The following is a 16,201-nucleotide window of genomic DNA, read 5'->3' on the forward strand; positions in this document are numbered from 1 at the left end:
GTGTGGCTTAGACTACTTCAGACTCCCTGTAGGCACAGTGGATAAACTGCAGTCACAGATCACAGCTCTGTGCAAATAGAGCAGAGCAAGAATTGAGAACAAAAAATAGCAGGTAACCATTCCCTGTAGGGACTGACTTGCATATCAGTGTTCTGCAACTGATTGGATAGATGCCTTAAGGCTGGAATCACACAAGCAGGCATTTAAGTTGTTTTTTGAGCCAAAGCCAAAATTGGATTCAGTGTAAATGGCAAAACAAGGACTTGTACTTCTTGCTTGATTCACTTAAAAATCTGTATTAAAAACTGCTACAAAACCAGTATGTGTGATTCTTAGGCTCACAAAGGCAGATTGTAATTCCGCAATCTGCGATCAGTGTCTGTGCGGAGGATCCACTACAAAACACAGGCATTGTAAGGCATGTACTTTTGCTTTTTTTCTCCCACTTGCAGATACGAATTGCATGTTCTGCGAGGGGAGGAAAAATCGCAGCGTGCCCTTTTTTGCTGCGGATTCCACGCGGACGGCCACCATCGAAGTCAATGGAGGCCGTGCGACGCATAGCCCATATGCAATGCATTTAACATTGCGTTTGGGCTGCGGGTACCCACATCAACGCTAAGCGGTGGCACGGGAAATACAAATCTTGGGGAAAACAAAATAAACTGTACTGCGCATGACTGATGCCGAGCCGCCACAGCCATCCACATTACAGTAATTTCAGTTAAGCAAGGTCGCCGACCAGGCTTACAGCCGGAATCCGCTGCGGGCCTCCTGCATGCGGAATCCGGTCCACCCATGTCAGCCCGAGCCAAACGTAAATGAGCACTCCATTTTAGAAAAATAAAGACTTTTCAATGTGTAATGAAATCTTATACAATTATGTATCGCTTGTGATTTTCCGCTTGCGGTAAATAAACCGCAGCATGCTGCGATTCTGTGCGGGCTACGCACAGACAGCTTCCCTTGAAGTCAGTGGAAGCTGTCCGTCCTGCGGAACTTCCGCAGTGAGCACTGTAGAAGTATCGTGGGATACGCAACATCGTCTAACGCCAGCGGCTACTGCGCATGCTTGACGGACCAGCAGCCGGCATATCCGCAGCGCTGACGAATATGCAGGGGTCACTAGCCGGGCACTGGGTCGAACTCCGCTAATGTTAGAGTCTGCTTACATCACGTTTTTAATGTTCATTTAGCATACATGTCAAGCAAAACATGTACGTTAAATGTATAGCTATATATTTCCATATGTTTGAGTTCATTTTTCCATTAAAAAACATACATGTTTGTAAAGTCTTCCTTTTGAATGAAATTTTTAATTTAACCCCTTTTATGCATTTGAGAACCAAAATGTATATGCCAAAGCTATGGAACAGTAAAGCTGCGTATTTCCCATAAAAAATGTTTGTCAAGCATACGTTTCTGTGAGACAGAAAATCATGGTATGATACACTTTTCTATCCCACAAAAAAAGTTGACAAACATAAGGGAGGTCAAAGATAGTCAAAAGTATGAACTTTTGAGCAATTATAGTCTATGGGTACATCACGCAATACAGCCCTCCAACTTTAGAGGGAACCTCCTCATCATCTAACCCCTCACTTGCCAGCAGTAAATGAAAAATTACTTTTCCACTTCTACTTTTCGTAATATACCGTCTCAATTAAGTTTCAAAGTTTTCAGGTGCTTTATGCAAACTAGCAGAGAAGAGTCATCTGGCCAAGAAGACTCATACTAATTCAGGTGCTGCTGAGATGATCGCAACCACACACCCTCTCTTGGTAAATAGGATTTCACATATAACGGGTAAGTGGGGAGGAATTGAGCTGTTTACCAAAAGACAGGGTGTGTGGTTAGCTCATCAGCTTATGAATCAGCATGACTCTTCTCAGCCAGATGACTCTTCCCTACTTATTTGCATTTGGCATGGAATAACTCTGGAACCTAATTGTGGAGGTATATGGCTCAGAGAGAAGAGGGCATTGAAGAGATGATTTTTGTACATGGTCATTTATGTGGCATTTGGGGAGGAGGAACACAAGTGGTTCTTTTTCTATGTTATTATTTTGTTGTTATGAGCCTCGTGTCGCGCAGAGTGTTAGGGCAGCAGAAATGCAGTCCTAAGCTCTCACTCACGACCTGAAGGTTGTGGTTTCAATTCCCACGTGGTTCAGGTAGCTGGCTAAAGGTTGACCCAGCCTTCCATCCTTCCGAGGTTGGTAAAATGAGTACCCAGCTTGTTGGGAGGTAAAAGATCACTGGAAAAGGCAATGGCAAACCACCCCACAAGAACAGTCTGCCAGGAAAATGTCACAATGTGACGTCACCCTAGGAGTCCGTCATGTGCTTGCACTAGGGGACTTTACCTACCTTTCTGGGTAGAGTCTAGTGGATTGAGGTGTTTTTCTTGGTTGTGACTTGTGGTTGGTTCTTGACAGCAGCTGATTATGTCAGTTATTATTAACCCAAATGCTATATGTACTTCATGTGTGATAGAATGCTACATTGGGTTTCTCTAGGGGGCAGATTCGATTTGGTTATTGCCCACATTACTTAAGTATCCCTGGTTTTCATCACTGTAGCTTGTCAGGTTCGGAGCTAGTGGCTAGTACCTTCATTAAGCTATGTATGACTACATTTATGACTGGAGATTATGGTTCTCCTAATATTGATATGCTGTCGAGAACATTGCTTTGGGATTACATACAGTCACTTGTAATTGTTTTATTTTTTTTACTTACAATGTTTTGTCTTTCAGATTGTATTTTTAAGAATAAGTGTTTTAATAAAGCTATGGCCATTCACCTTTCCAACGAAGTATGACTGTCTTGTGTTTTTATTGGGTTAGCTAGTTGGGTGGTCAGGTAGGCCTCTAGCTCGGCACTTGCCATGTCATGCCCTTGCCTGCCACACATACTGAAACTTCTGTACCATAGAGTTTCCATATGTAATTATTTTTCAGACATATGGTTTGGAGACACAAGGCATTTCCAGTGTTGAGTTATCACTGTTTAGTATATTACAAATCTTTTGATTGCTAGTATCCTAAACTTAGGAGGGATTATGTGTGTCCCGATGTTCAGTAGAGCTAGTTGCGGAACTTTCTTAATATTCTGGTGGAAGATGGACGATAGTAACCCAAACACTGAGGCCCAAAAGTGTCCAATGACTGGCCAATTCCATAGGATATTTTGTAAATTACCTTTGCCGCCACACTTCCTCCAGTACAAAGATGAGGTGTTTGAATACATTTGATTTAATTGCTCATGTGCTAAATACAACCTCAATACAGGTGATCTATGTACTACTATCTACTATCCTTCTCATTAAACATTTGGCCTAGTTCTCTCTTCCACACTCTCATCGAATATATCCTATGGAACTTGGAGTGCTCATAAGGTAGGATATAAATTGGTTTTAGATCCTAAATGCCTTTTGTGTACATATCAAACATCATTTGATTGCCCTTTAATGTTAATAGGCTGTGTATAGCAAGGAAGTGTCTTATCTGTAAAGACTTATGAAACACGCCCTTTGATAGGCAAAATTGTTTTACTAGCCCGACGAATTGTAGAAAAATCTGGTCTAGAACAGAGATATCCGCAGGAGACCAAGCATCAATATTTAGACCAGAATGGCTAAGGAAATTACCTCTACAGAGATGTGCTTAGAAGGAAGAATACATAAAGAATTACCGGTAGTTTTGGTGAAATGCTCTCCAACATTTCATGGAAAGACAAGACAGTGGTGAGAGATAGAATAGGAGTGGCAGGCCCCATAGCGAAGGACAAAACAATGTTTTAACTGAAGAATATGGGTTCCCACATAGTGCCTTCTTTCAGCATTTGCAAGTAACATTAAATGTTGGTGCAAGCCCTTTAAGGAAACCACTTTTTTTACATTTTTCTGTTTCCACATTCCAAAATCTATAACTTTAATTGTAACATCAACGGAGCCATATGAGGCCTTGTTTTTTACAGGAGAAGTTGCATTTTTGGTAGCAACATTTTGGAGTACATATTGCTTCCTATAAAAGGTCCCTAACGGGGCTCCTTAAAGGGGTTTTCCAGTGAAATACTATTGATGATGTATCAACAGGATAGGTCATCAATAGTTGATCGGCTGGGGCCCACTGCTCAGGACCCCAACCGATCAGCTGAGCAAGTGCTGATTGTTCAGAGCGGAAGCTTTTGACGCCCTCTGTATAGTGGCTAGCACTTGTAACTGCAGGCACAGCTCTCATTGAAATTAATGGGAGCCGTTCCTGCAATTACAAGCGCCGGCCACTATATGGAGCTCGGCGCCGAGGTTTCTGCTCTGACCTCTGTGTATTTGGGGAGGAAGTCTCTGTGCCGACCTCCCATGTACTGCCCGGCGCTTGTAACTACAGGCACGATTCTCATTGAAATCAATCAGAACTGTGCCTTCAGTTACAAGCGTCGGCCACTACACAGAGGTCGGTGCAGAGACTTCTGCTGCTTCTGCTCCGATCTCTGTGTATTTGCGGCGCTGACAGCATGTGCCCACTCAGCTGATTGGTCGGGGTCCTAAACGATGGACCCTAGCCGATAAACTATTGATGGAAATATTTCCAGTATTTCACTGGAAAACCCCTTTAACTTGTTAGCCCGTTGACTAGAAAATGTAAGTTCCTAGCTACTCTACTAGTTAACCCAGCATGAAGCAGATGAATACAGTTGATTTATTTTAAATGCAACAAAGCACTGCGAATAACTAACATACTTTAGTATCCATGATGCAAGTCACATCTCGCTGTCGGAGGCAAAAAAACGTACAGCCCCTGGGCTCAACATCAGATACCAACAGGATGATACCAGCTATGTTACTTGAACGAAACAGGTTGTGTAACCGCAAGCAGCCAGCCCTCACGGCGGTAGCATGCTGGAATCAAAGAAACTAAACTAAAGCACAAGCCCACCGGCACGGGTAGCCGCTGGATGTTGTATGTTACTATAGTTATCACAGGCTGCAGGGCGTTCAGTGCCTGAAACACAAGTGTCATGTCGGACACAAATTTCTTTGGGCGCAAGTCACTCACCAACACAAGATGCTATAAGCTGCAGTCATATCTGGTGTTAAAACCAGTCAATCAACAGTGACGGCTGCTGACCACATAGTGCTGCAGAACCCCTAGTGACCTGGATGGGATTTAACTATTCACGCTTGGGTGGAGTCACCCGACTGTCAAAGTCAATATAAACCTCTGTTCATTAACTCCAGAATAAACTATACACAAATGTACAAGTATACAAGAATCTGATACTTTAAAGGATCCATATAACTAAATTGTGCGGTTTCACATCGGGAAAATGATGGATACTCAGTATATCTCTGCATAGGCTCATATTACCACATAGCCAGTAGATCTATACAAATAAATACAGCAACAAACAAATGTTCGGCACAATACATCTGTTTGTATAAAGTACTGAATCTTTGTTTAGCACATTATACTGCTTGCATGGCCCATCTGTTGATAAATGGGTTACATATAGAGCATAGGTGTGCTACTATAATGACATAAAGTCTCACACCAATCAAAATAAGAAAGGATACATCTGTACACAAAGTATATGTATATATATATATATATATATATATATATATATATGTGTGTATATATATATATATATATATATATATATATATATATATATAGGCTTACATTTCCATATGGCTAGTAAATTTCTGTATAGGCTCATTACTACATAGCCAGTGTATCTATATATACTTATACACATATAAGTTAGATAGATATAGAATGTCTCACAATAATACATATGGTAGTTAGCCCATATTCCTGTATGGGCTCATATCACCACATGGCTAGTGTAGATCTATGTAGGCTCATATTGCCACATGACCAGTATATCTCTATATAGGCTCATAATACCACATAGCCAGTATATCTATATGTACAACTAGCTGATATACCCAGCGTCGCCCGAGTTAATTTGATACAGGTGTTTACGTGTTGTTTGCATGGAAAATTTTATGAAGTCAAGGTTACTTTAGAGTAACTGAGGAATAAAATATGTATACATATAGAGGAGCATTAGATTCTCCTCAGGCTGCATGTACGGATGTCCCTCTGCAGAATGTGCCACCCCTCCCACTTTCCTCATAAAGAATGGTTGTGCCAAATTTCATGTTTGTACAACACCAGGAAGTTACATTACATAGAGGTGCTAATACTTTTGCACTTAGCATTGAATAATCAAGTTGTGACCCCTTTATTTTTCCTATTTAGGAAATAAAGAATGGTTGTGCCAAATTTCATGTGTGTATGACACCGGGAAGTTACATTACATAGGGGTGCCAATACTTTTGCAGTTAGCATTGAATTTTTGAGCAATGACCCCTTTACTTTTCCTATTTAGGACATAAAGAATGGTTGTGCCAAATTTCATGTGTGTACAATATCGGGAAGTTAGAGAAATAGTGGCGAGCCAGTAAGTCAGTGAGAGTTTTCCTATATATATATAGAGAGAGAGAGAGAATGAGAGAGAGAGAATATTTTTCCATTTCATTAAAAAAAATGAACACATTTAGAATTTGATGGCAGCAACACAACTCACAAACGTTTGGCCAGGGTCATGTCTACCATTGTGTAGCATCCCTTCTTCTTTTCACAACAGTCTGGAAAGTGAGGAGACCAATTGTTGGTGTTTTGGGAGCGGAATGTTGCCCCATTCTTGTCTGAGGTAGGATTCTTGCTCCTCTTTTGCTGGGTCTTCTTTGCCATGTGTTCTATAGGTCAGAGTTCTGGACTGCAGGCAACCAGTTCAGCCCCTGAACTCTACTTCTGGGAAGCCATGCTGTTGTGATGAATGCAGTATGTGGTTTAGCATTGTGATGCTAAAATATGCAAAGTCTTCCCTAAAAGATGGTGCCTTTCAAGATGTGTAAACTGCCCATGTCATAGGTACTAATGCAACCGCATACCAGCAGAGATGCCAGCTTTTGTACTATGTGCAAGCTGGATGGTTCTTCTCCTCTTGAGTCTGCAAGACATGACGTCGGAGGTTTCCAAAAGAAATTTCAAATTTTGATTTATTTGACCACAGAACAGTTTTCCATTTTGCCTCAGTCCATCTTAAATGAGCTTTGGCCTGGAAAAGATGCAGGCATTTCTGGATTGTGTTGATATATGGCTTCCTCTTTGCATGATACAGCTTTAACTTGCATTTGTGGATTGCACAGCGAGCTGTGTTCACAGACAATGATTTCTGGAAGTATTCCTGAGCCCATGTAGGGATCTGCTTTACAGAATTATGCTTGTTCTTAATGCAGTAATGCTTAAGGGCCCCTAGATCTGAAGCATCCAGTATTGACTGTCGGCCTTGTCCCTCGCACGCATGAATTTCTTCAGATTTTCTGAATCTTTGGATGAGATTTTGTCCTGTAGATGGTGGGATATTCATAGTCTTCGTAAACTTTTTTCACACATTGGTAAACCTCTGACCATCTTTGCCTCTGCAAGACTCTGCCTCTCTAACATACTCTTTTTATACAGTTATGTGTAAAACTGACCCTCCAGCTGTTTTCATTAGTACCAATTACTTTTCCCTCCTTGTTACACCCTTTTTTGAGATGTGCCACTGCCATCGATCTTTAAATGATTTTTTTTTTTTTTTTTAATAAAATTGGAAAATGTCTCACTTTCAACTTCTGATGTGTTCTGTTGTGAATAAAATGTGGTTATATGAGATTTGCATATCACTGAATTCTGTGTTTAGGGCCCCCTCACCCAGTCCCCTCCCCTTGTGACTCTGTTTCCTACACTGCCCCCTGGTCAGCTGTCAGAAAACTTAAAAAGTACTATACTCGCCTCTTTCACTCTTCCAGGCTGCTTCAGGCAAAGTCTCTGCTGGGGAGAGGCCAGGGTGAAGTAGGCTAAAGGAGGCCTGACATCAGCAGGTCAACTAACATTCCCCAGTCACATGACTCTGGCAGAGGCGGGCCTAGAAAGGAGTAGCCAGTGGAGAGCAGGTCTGGAGGTACAGGGGGAACTTCAGGGGTGAAGAGCCATTGAAAAGTGCATGGGGGGGCTGTATGAGCTTTTGGGGTGCACAGGATACCCAAAGTGTTTCTAGGGAGGTATTTTTGTTAGAGCTGCAAATCCACATGCAGATTTAGCACAGTCAATAGGAAAAATCCATGTACAGTTTTCCGATGCAGAATCCATGTTGAAGAATGGACATCACTTCTGTGTGTTCCGCACGTGGATTTCAAGTTCACGTGCACAAAAAAAGGTGCAGATTTTACTTCAAATACACATTGAAAAAACATGTGAAACGCACTAGCAGCCAGGGGTGTTGCTCGAATCTTAAGAGATCAGGGGCACAAGCCCCAAGATTTATGTTCCCCCTCCTTCACCCACACAATATCTGTGCGAACACCGATCCCCCCTGTTAATTCTCTATATGCCGCGATCAATGTAGATGACGGCATGTAAAGAGTTCACAGAGAGAGTGCACTCAATCTGTGACGTCACCGGGCCTCTGCTATGTAATCTCGGAGGGCCGATAAGTTGCCATGGTAACTGAATTGCCAGACTACAGTGTCCAGGCCTGCCATGGTCTGTGATCACTATTTTAAGAGATAATGCAGAAGTACTGAAATGTATTATCATAGCGACCATAGCTATTTTGGTTCGACAGGTACATTAGAAATGTAAAAAAAATAAAAATAGTAAAAAAAATATGAAAAAGTACTAACCAAAACCCCTTTTTTGCGCACTCTCCTCTTTGCATCAAAAAAATTAAAAGTTAAAAAAAAACACAAACATAGTGGTATCATCATATCCGTAAAAACCTGTACAATAAATTGAATGCACTATTTAACCTGCAAGGCAAAAACTGTAAAAAAAAATCAACTTAAAAACTTCTTCACAGATCCACACAGCAGATATATCACTATTATCAGTGTGACTGTCACTACCTTCCGATGTCCTTAGATAGAGGTGCAAAAAGATGGTGACGGAGTCTCTTTAAAGCCTTTGCAATGCAAGGCCCTCTACCAAAAGAGCTCATATCTAGCACTTATAAGTTAGGTATGCAAATGGGAGATGCTACAATGTGTCTGCAGCACCACCTATTAGAAAGTAGCTTCCCTATGAAGCCTTATTCACATGGTTGATATTGTTACACGAGTTTTGTGTGTTGTGAGACACACAAAACTCACATACAAATGGAACCATTATTTGTAATGGGTGTATTCTTCTCTTGTAGCGATGCTGTGAAATAAGACATGCTACTATTTTTCTAATTTTTGGGTGACTTTGGACATTATTTCCTATGAGAGAAAAAAAAAATCACATCATACTCTGCATGCAGATGCAAATTTTGTATTTTTCCTATTGAAATAACATGCAATTTTCATTTGTGTAAAAATTGCATGTGCAGCGATGCAGGGCAAATCGCAGGTTTACAAATGCTATATCAGTCCACGTTTCTCAAACTGAAATTGCGCTCGCCCATGTGAATACACCATAAGTCAATGTCTGACCTGACAGGCCTTGCAACATGACCAAGGATATAAGCCAAATGAGAATCTTCTCCATAAGGAATAGATACCCATGTACAGACAGTTGTTTTAGGCTTTTTGCCCCTCATCAGTGCAGAGTACGGTTCTGGTTGGTTAACGAAAATTTGCATACCATATTTTTTTCATACCAAAATGGCCTATCAGTCACCTTACACCTACTTGGTGCTGTCCACAGTATCCCACACTCCTGCCTGCAATACCAAGCCGTGCCACTGCACAATGTATGGAGCTCTGTGCTTCCCGCTCCATACACTGTGACAGCAGCCCGGCAAACAGCTGATCAGAGAGGATCCTGAGCGGAGGATCCCTGCCGATCAGCTATTGATGACCTATCCTGAGATATTATGAATATCAGTCAGATCACAATAATCACTGTATGTAATCCATCCCTAGCTTTCATATAAACAAGCTTTTATTTTAAGTGCACTGGTCCTTTAAAACTCACTGTATGTAATTGATGATAAATCACCTCTGATATAACTTGTAGAAAACATCTCAGCTTGTTTTTCTGAACGCTATCACTCACCTCACCACAAGCTTCATCTGCTCGTTTTTTTTTTTTTTTGCAGAACAGGGAATATTCGAGTGTTTTTGTCTACGTGAAACTAATCATTCTAAGATGAAAGAAAACCTAAAGCAGTAATGTAAAAAATACAAGTTCTTAGATAGACAACTAGTTCAAGCTCCATGCAACAGCAAAATGTGCACATCTGCAGACAGCTCACAAGTCTATGAGCTTCCTGCCTCGACCACAGCACAGCACCGCAAGACATAGATATCACCAAACTATCGGCATTACCTTTACTGACTCAGCACTGAAATATATACATAACCCCAAAATACAAAATAGAACCTGTAAACTCTTATACTGTATAAAGCAACATGATAGTGCCGATACTGTATCATCTGGGAACTATGTTGAATCAATTACTCCATAGTACCCATGAGTTAAAACTAACTTGGCAACATTTAATGTTTGGCTTTCTGCAACTTTTACTGAAATATTTCTTTATTGTTCTGGGTATAATCAGTAGTATTACCCTTTCCAATTCACTGTATGACGTCTTCCTACATTCTGATTGAAGCCTGTACAGCTTCAATGTCAGAAAACGTCCGGCAGGGTATTCTTACTGTATATTACTGGCCGCTGTGTTGTTGGGGGCCTCTCCGACATGTCACATACTGCAGTACTGGCTCTAGCCAGCAGATAGTGCCATTGTAAAATGGCAGAAAGAAAAAAACCCATAGAAAACCCTGAATCCAAAATTGGATTGCAAAGGCTTTTAAGATTTAACAAAAGTAAAATAACAGCATAAACTGTATGGATATTTCATATGACAAGAAGATATATAAAACAAAAGAACAAATAAATAAGGAGCATAGTATATAATCAAGTCATGTACTAAGGGGCTTACATGAACTGGCCAGTCAAAGAATACCCTGAGCTGGAACCTGCATAGAAATGGAAGCGTAGAACGTTGGGGTAACTAAGGCCAGGAAGATTTGGGATGGGTTACTTATTAGAGATGAGCGAGCACCAAAATGCTCGGGTGTTCGTTACCCGAGTCAAACTTTCAGTGATGCTCAAGAGTTCGTTTCGAGTAACAAACCCCATTGAAGTCAATGGGCGACTCGAGCATTTTTGTATATGACTGGTGCTCCGCTAAGGTTTTCATTTGTGAAAATCTTAGCAAATCACCAAAGTCATGTAAAAAACACAGAAATGGATAGGGCAGGCGAGGAGCAACATGCAGGGCTGCATTTTGGGCTCCAAGGTCTCACTATTAAGCCACAATAGTGGCAAGACTAAGACCCCCCCCCCCCCCCCCCCCACTGTCAGCATAAAGATTGTTCTCCTCTGCCACAGCTGTAACAGCTGTGGCAGAGAAGAACGATGTTAGCCCATTGAATTCAATGGAGCCGGCAATACAGCCGGCTCCATTGAAAGCAATGGGCTGCCGGTGAGCGCGGGATGAATTTTCGGGAAGGGCTTAAATATATAGAAGCCCTTACCTGAAAATCATCTTAAAATGTGTAAAAAAAAAAAATGCATGCTCACCTTTCTGCTGCAGGCAGAGTTCAGCCGCGTCTGGCCGGCAGTTCTCCTGAACTGCTTTCTGTAGTATTCAGCAGGTGGGGATTTAAAATCCCCGCCTGCTGAATGAGCTGCCTCTGATTGGTCACAGCCTCACCAATCAGAGGCAGCTCTCACTCACACATTCATGAATTCATGAATGGGTGAGTGAGTGCTGCCTCTGATTGGCTCAGTGCAGGGACCAATCAGTGGCAGCTCTCAGCTGAATGACAGGTAAGGGCTTATATTTTTAAGCTCTTCCCGAAAATTCATCCCGCGCTCGCCGGCAGCCCATTGCTTTCAATGGAGTCGGCTGTATTGCCAGCTCCATTGAATTCAATGGTCAGTGCTCGTTTAATCGAGACGAGTACCGCGTGGTGCTCGTCTCGAGTAACGAGCATCTCGAGCACCCTAATACTCGAACGAGCATCAAGCTCGGACGAGTATGCTCGCTCATCTCTAGTTACTATACACAAATGGCTTCTAGACACAATTATTATGGATTAAGTTCAGCAGATATGTGATATACCATATGGAAATAGACATCTCAACCAAATAATATTACTACAGTAATGTTTTATAAAGATAGAAAACACCTAAAAAAATTCTGTGGAGGTGCGAAGGTTTTTCATAAAAAATGTTTCCATAGTTAGTATAAACCTTTTGAACCTTGTGAGTTACATTCAATTTTCAAGTAATGGTCAGGAGCCACATTCAAGTCAATAATGTTAACATATTAAACGAAGAATGATAAAATTATGATTTTTCAACAGGCATATACATTTTTTAGTTGGAACATGGACACACTGGCATTACATCACCCACGATGGCTCTGTTTTGCAGGTAGAATATGTCTGTAATATATGTGCATGGCGTATTCTAACAAGTGAGCATATGGTCATATCTCAGGGCCCCTATGGCCAGTCAAACTGTAGCGAGTCATGAGCCACTTGTTGGAGACCACTGGTATAAAGGATGAGAGCCAATGTAGTTCTCTTCTTAAGGAGAAGTAATAATACCTGGATTGGGTTGGCTGGTCACTAGATTGTCCTGATACCAGTCCTGACGACTGCCCCAAGCTGCGTTCTGTATGTTCAGCATTTTGATCTTCTGATCAGTGCCATCAGCCCCCATGGGCCAACCACCAGTACTTGTAGGTTATGGTAGGTCAGCAGTGCATCATGTTCTGGGGTCTTTTGCCTTAATCTGAAAGACAATAAAATGGAGCATGTTGTTCAGTCTCAGTTCTCTTGTGTTGGCATAAAATATACAGCTGTTTTCAATTTCAATATAGAAAAAGCGACTGATTCTTTTAAGAGGTTGTTCTTGTTCTCTCTTGTTTTGTCTCTCTCTCTCTCTTGCTCTCTCTCCTTCCTGCAGCCCCCTAGGAACTTCTTATAGTACACCATGGTACAAGGGCACCCTGGTTGGGAATCACTGAATTGGGCCAATGCATCCAAGCAGAGAGAAAATATACAAGTGGCAATGCATGTGTTGTTCTCTCCTTTCTGTTAGATTGGAGTTACAGACTCCATAACTCCTGTAAAAGTGAATGATGAGAAGCACACCCATGCATGGCCAGCTATTTATTCATTCTCAGCTTGGAAGTGGTGGCCTCCTTTGCATGTAGGATAGGGATTATGAGACTCCATTCTTGATATAGGCACGGGTGTGCCATAAATGTCTGAAATGAGAATACCCCTTTAAGCAGTTCACAGCTGCAATTCAATTCAATGGGTTGTCTGTATAATGCAAAACAGGATGGGTCCTCCAGAATGAGAGAGGCTCTGGCCAAGAGATGAGGATCCTGCACAGAGAACCCTTCCGTAATATTTCCTAATAGGGTGTATGAAAACAGTTTTCTAAATTGGACAACTCATTTGGGCCTCATGCAGACGGCCAGGTCGGATCCCACTACGAGAATTCTCGCAGCGGGATGTGAGCCATGCCCCTGCTGTGACCCCCATGGCTCACCTGCTCCACCGTCTCCTCCGCTCTGCTATGTGCCGGCTGCTGCCCAGCCTGCACATGCGCAGAGCAGGGTCAGCGCGTCCGCCGTCTCTGTGCGGGCCTCTGCGAGGCTGAAATAGGACATGCCGCGATTTGTTTACCGCGTGAAATCGCGTCTGTCTGCATAGGATTGCATTATCTAATTCTGCTGGAAGTCTCACCGCAGAATGTCCCCCCGTGTGCAGCAGGCCTTAAAGAGGTTTTTCTATGTTATTTAAAAAAATTACAGAGGGCAACAAATAGTTAAAAACAGCAAACTAAGTTAGATTCACCTCTCCAATCCCCCACCAGTCGATCGCTGCTGCTTCCATGCCCACCATTGGTCTTTGCTTATACTTGGCTGCAGTGGTGACATTCCATATACACACATGACTTCTGCAGCCAATCACCAGCCTCTGCGCTATATAGTTCAAGACTGCTGAGACCACGGATTGGTGACAACAGTCACACGTGTATTCAGACACATCACTGCAGCAGTTTGGAAACAAAGATCGCTGTGAGGTTGCGGATGTTGGCGCTAGGGGTCAGAGCAGTGCCTATAACTTAGTTGGTTATTTTTAACCATTTCCTGTACTGCATTAAAAAAAAAATGTTATAACTCAGAAAACCCATTTAAGGTTTGATTTACAGGACCGGACTTTCCAGGTGGACATTTCTTCCAAGGGGGTCACTGCTACACTGTTTCCTAGATGTCATAAGCTTGAAGAGATAGGTTTATGATGTTAATTAGAATTAGAGCTTTCAGTAATCTTATTAATTTTATGAAACTTGATGTGCTATTGTATATTCAGCCTCCTAGTATAGATCATAGAGGCGGCAGGTATGTGGAATGTGCGGTTTATAAACATTCATATATCATCCATATGTATCATATACCATATAACTATCCAAGTGTATCCCTCCCCAGACCTCTATATACATATACCTCATCCATGGACATATGTATAAGCACTTTATTTTCTACCTTGTTAACAAATTTCCTGAGAACCCCTTTAAACATTTTATGTCATTCAGTGATGTCCAAGGGGCGAGCTGTTGGGGGGAGGACACTTGGCTTATATGTAAACACCAAAGTTGTCCTTATGGGGGGTCTTGTGAGTGTCTGTTAAAAGGGTATTGCAGTTGCCTGTCAAATTTACATAAGAAGCCCACATGGTATCTACATCCTTACTTTTCTTAATACTTTTCCTTTCTATTGGTATAGTTTTGGCTTAAAAATATGCAATGGCCTTACGCATCTCCTTTTGTTTTAATCCATCCTCAATTTGGTAACAAAAAATTGCTGCACCAGAAACATTAAAGGGGTTGCCCAAGATAAGAAAAAATTGGCTTGCTTTTTCTACAAAGAGTGCCACACCTGTCCACAGGTTACATGTGGTATTGCAGCTCAGCCCTGTTCACTTCATTGGAGCTGAGCTGCAAATCTAAACACAACCCACAGGCAGATTTCAGCAAAAACTTTTGCAGCATTGATGCTGTATCTGAAGGTGTCCTAAGTGTTCAACTTCCCAACATTGACACCACTGAAGCATTATGCACTGCCCAATTACATTCAATGGGATGTCCATGAAATGCACAGACATACTGGGTCCTCCAGTTGCTCTTTGCTGTCACCAATAGATGAGGATCTTGAGCAGGGGGCTCTTCTCTATTAACTTAGAATCCCCTAAAAAGATAAATGAAAATGGGTTTTCTAAAAGAAAAAAAAGATAAGTCCTATACTAGCTTGTCATCTGAATGTGACATGAGAGGGGCACTGCTTCAGTAATGAATGTGAAGAGTGGAGACACTGAGCACAGACCTATAGGAAATTACCCAATTTCGAAACAACAATTTTTGTAGAGTTTGAACTATTTCCACTGGGCGGACATAGGAATGAATCCCTTGTTTATTCAATTATCATTCAAAAATGAGATCTGTATAAATGTAATTCAGTAATTGGTCCCTGTGTTCTCGGAGGACGGAAAGCTTGCTTTTCCTGTAACAGGAATGGAAATCTAAGGAAACACAGGAGTGACAAATCTTTCTAAGTCTCCTGTGACAGATAAATTTATTTATAACATCAAGTCTCCTAAATCCTATAAAATATACACTTCTGCTCGAACAGCTGAAAAAATATAACCCACGGCATATCCTGCTTTACAGTAAGTATGCGTTGAATCCTGAGGTATTTGTCAAATATTATAGAATTAAAGGGTTGTTTCATGAAGTCCCCAGTGGTAATGGCCGACGACTGTGGCTGTCCAGCTAATGTTATAGTACAATACTCAGCATGCCGATGTTAGGAGTTGTGGCTTCACCATAGCTGAAGAGCCACAGGTTGGAGACCACTACTATAGATTGTTGCGAAACTACAAGCATTTGGGGGTTTTTTGTTGGCGTCCACAAAACAATTGATCTTGAGACTTCTGATTCATGAATAGAATTGATTAAATGGGTACTCCCATCTCATAAAGCCATCCTATATGCTATCACTTTATAGTCCATGGGGTCTGATCTCTGGGACTGCACTACTTCTGCGGTGCTGATTCAGTTCTTTCCTAAACA

The 16,201-nt window shown here is 41.7% G+C and overlaps 1 protein-coding gene across 1 annotated transcript in view; it reads right to left on the reverse strand.

Moving 5' to 3' along the window:
* LOC136631405 (paired box protein Pax-6-like) overlaps positions 1–12,778 on the reverse strand; it is a 35,150-nt gene extending 22,372 nt beyond the window's left edge. The window contains exons 1-2 of the mRNA XM_066605686.1: positions 12,664–12,778; positions 7,578–7,583 (exon numbers count right to left, since the gene is read on the reverse strand). Coding sequence (XP_066461783.1) covers positions 7,578–7,583; positions 12,664–12,778 — 121 coding nt within the window. The remainder of the gene's footprint in view (positions 1–7,577; positions 7,584–12,663) is intronic.
* Positions 12,779–16,201: the final 3,423 nt, after the last annotated feature.

This window comes from Eleutherodactylus coqui, chromosome 6 (assembly GCF_035609145.1).
Source record: "Eleutherodactylus coqui strain aEleCoq1 chromosome 6, aEleCoq1.hap1, whole genome shotgun sequence".
Classification (NCBI taxonomy): Eukaryota; Metazoa; Chordata; class Amphibia; order Anura; family Eleutherodactylidae; genus Eleutherodactylus; species Eleutherodactylus coqui.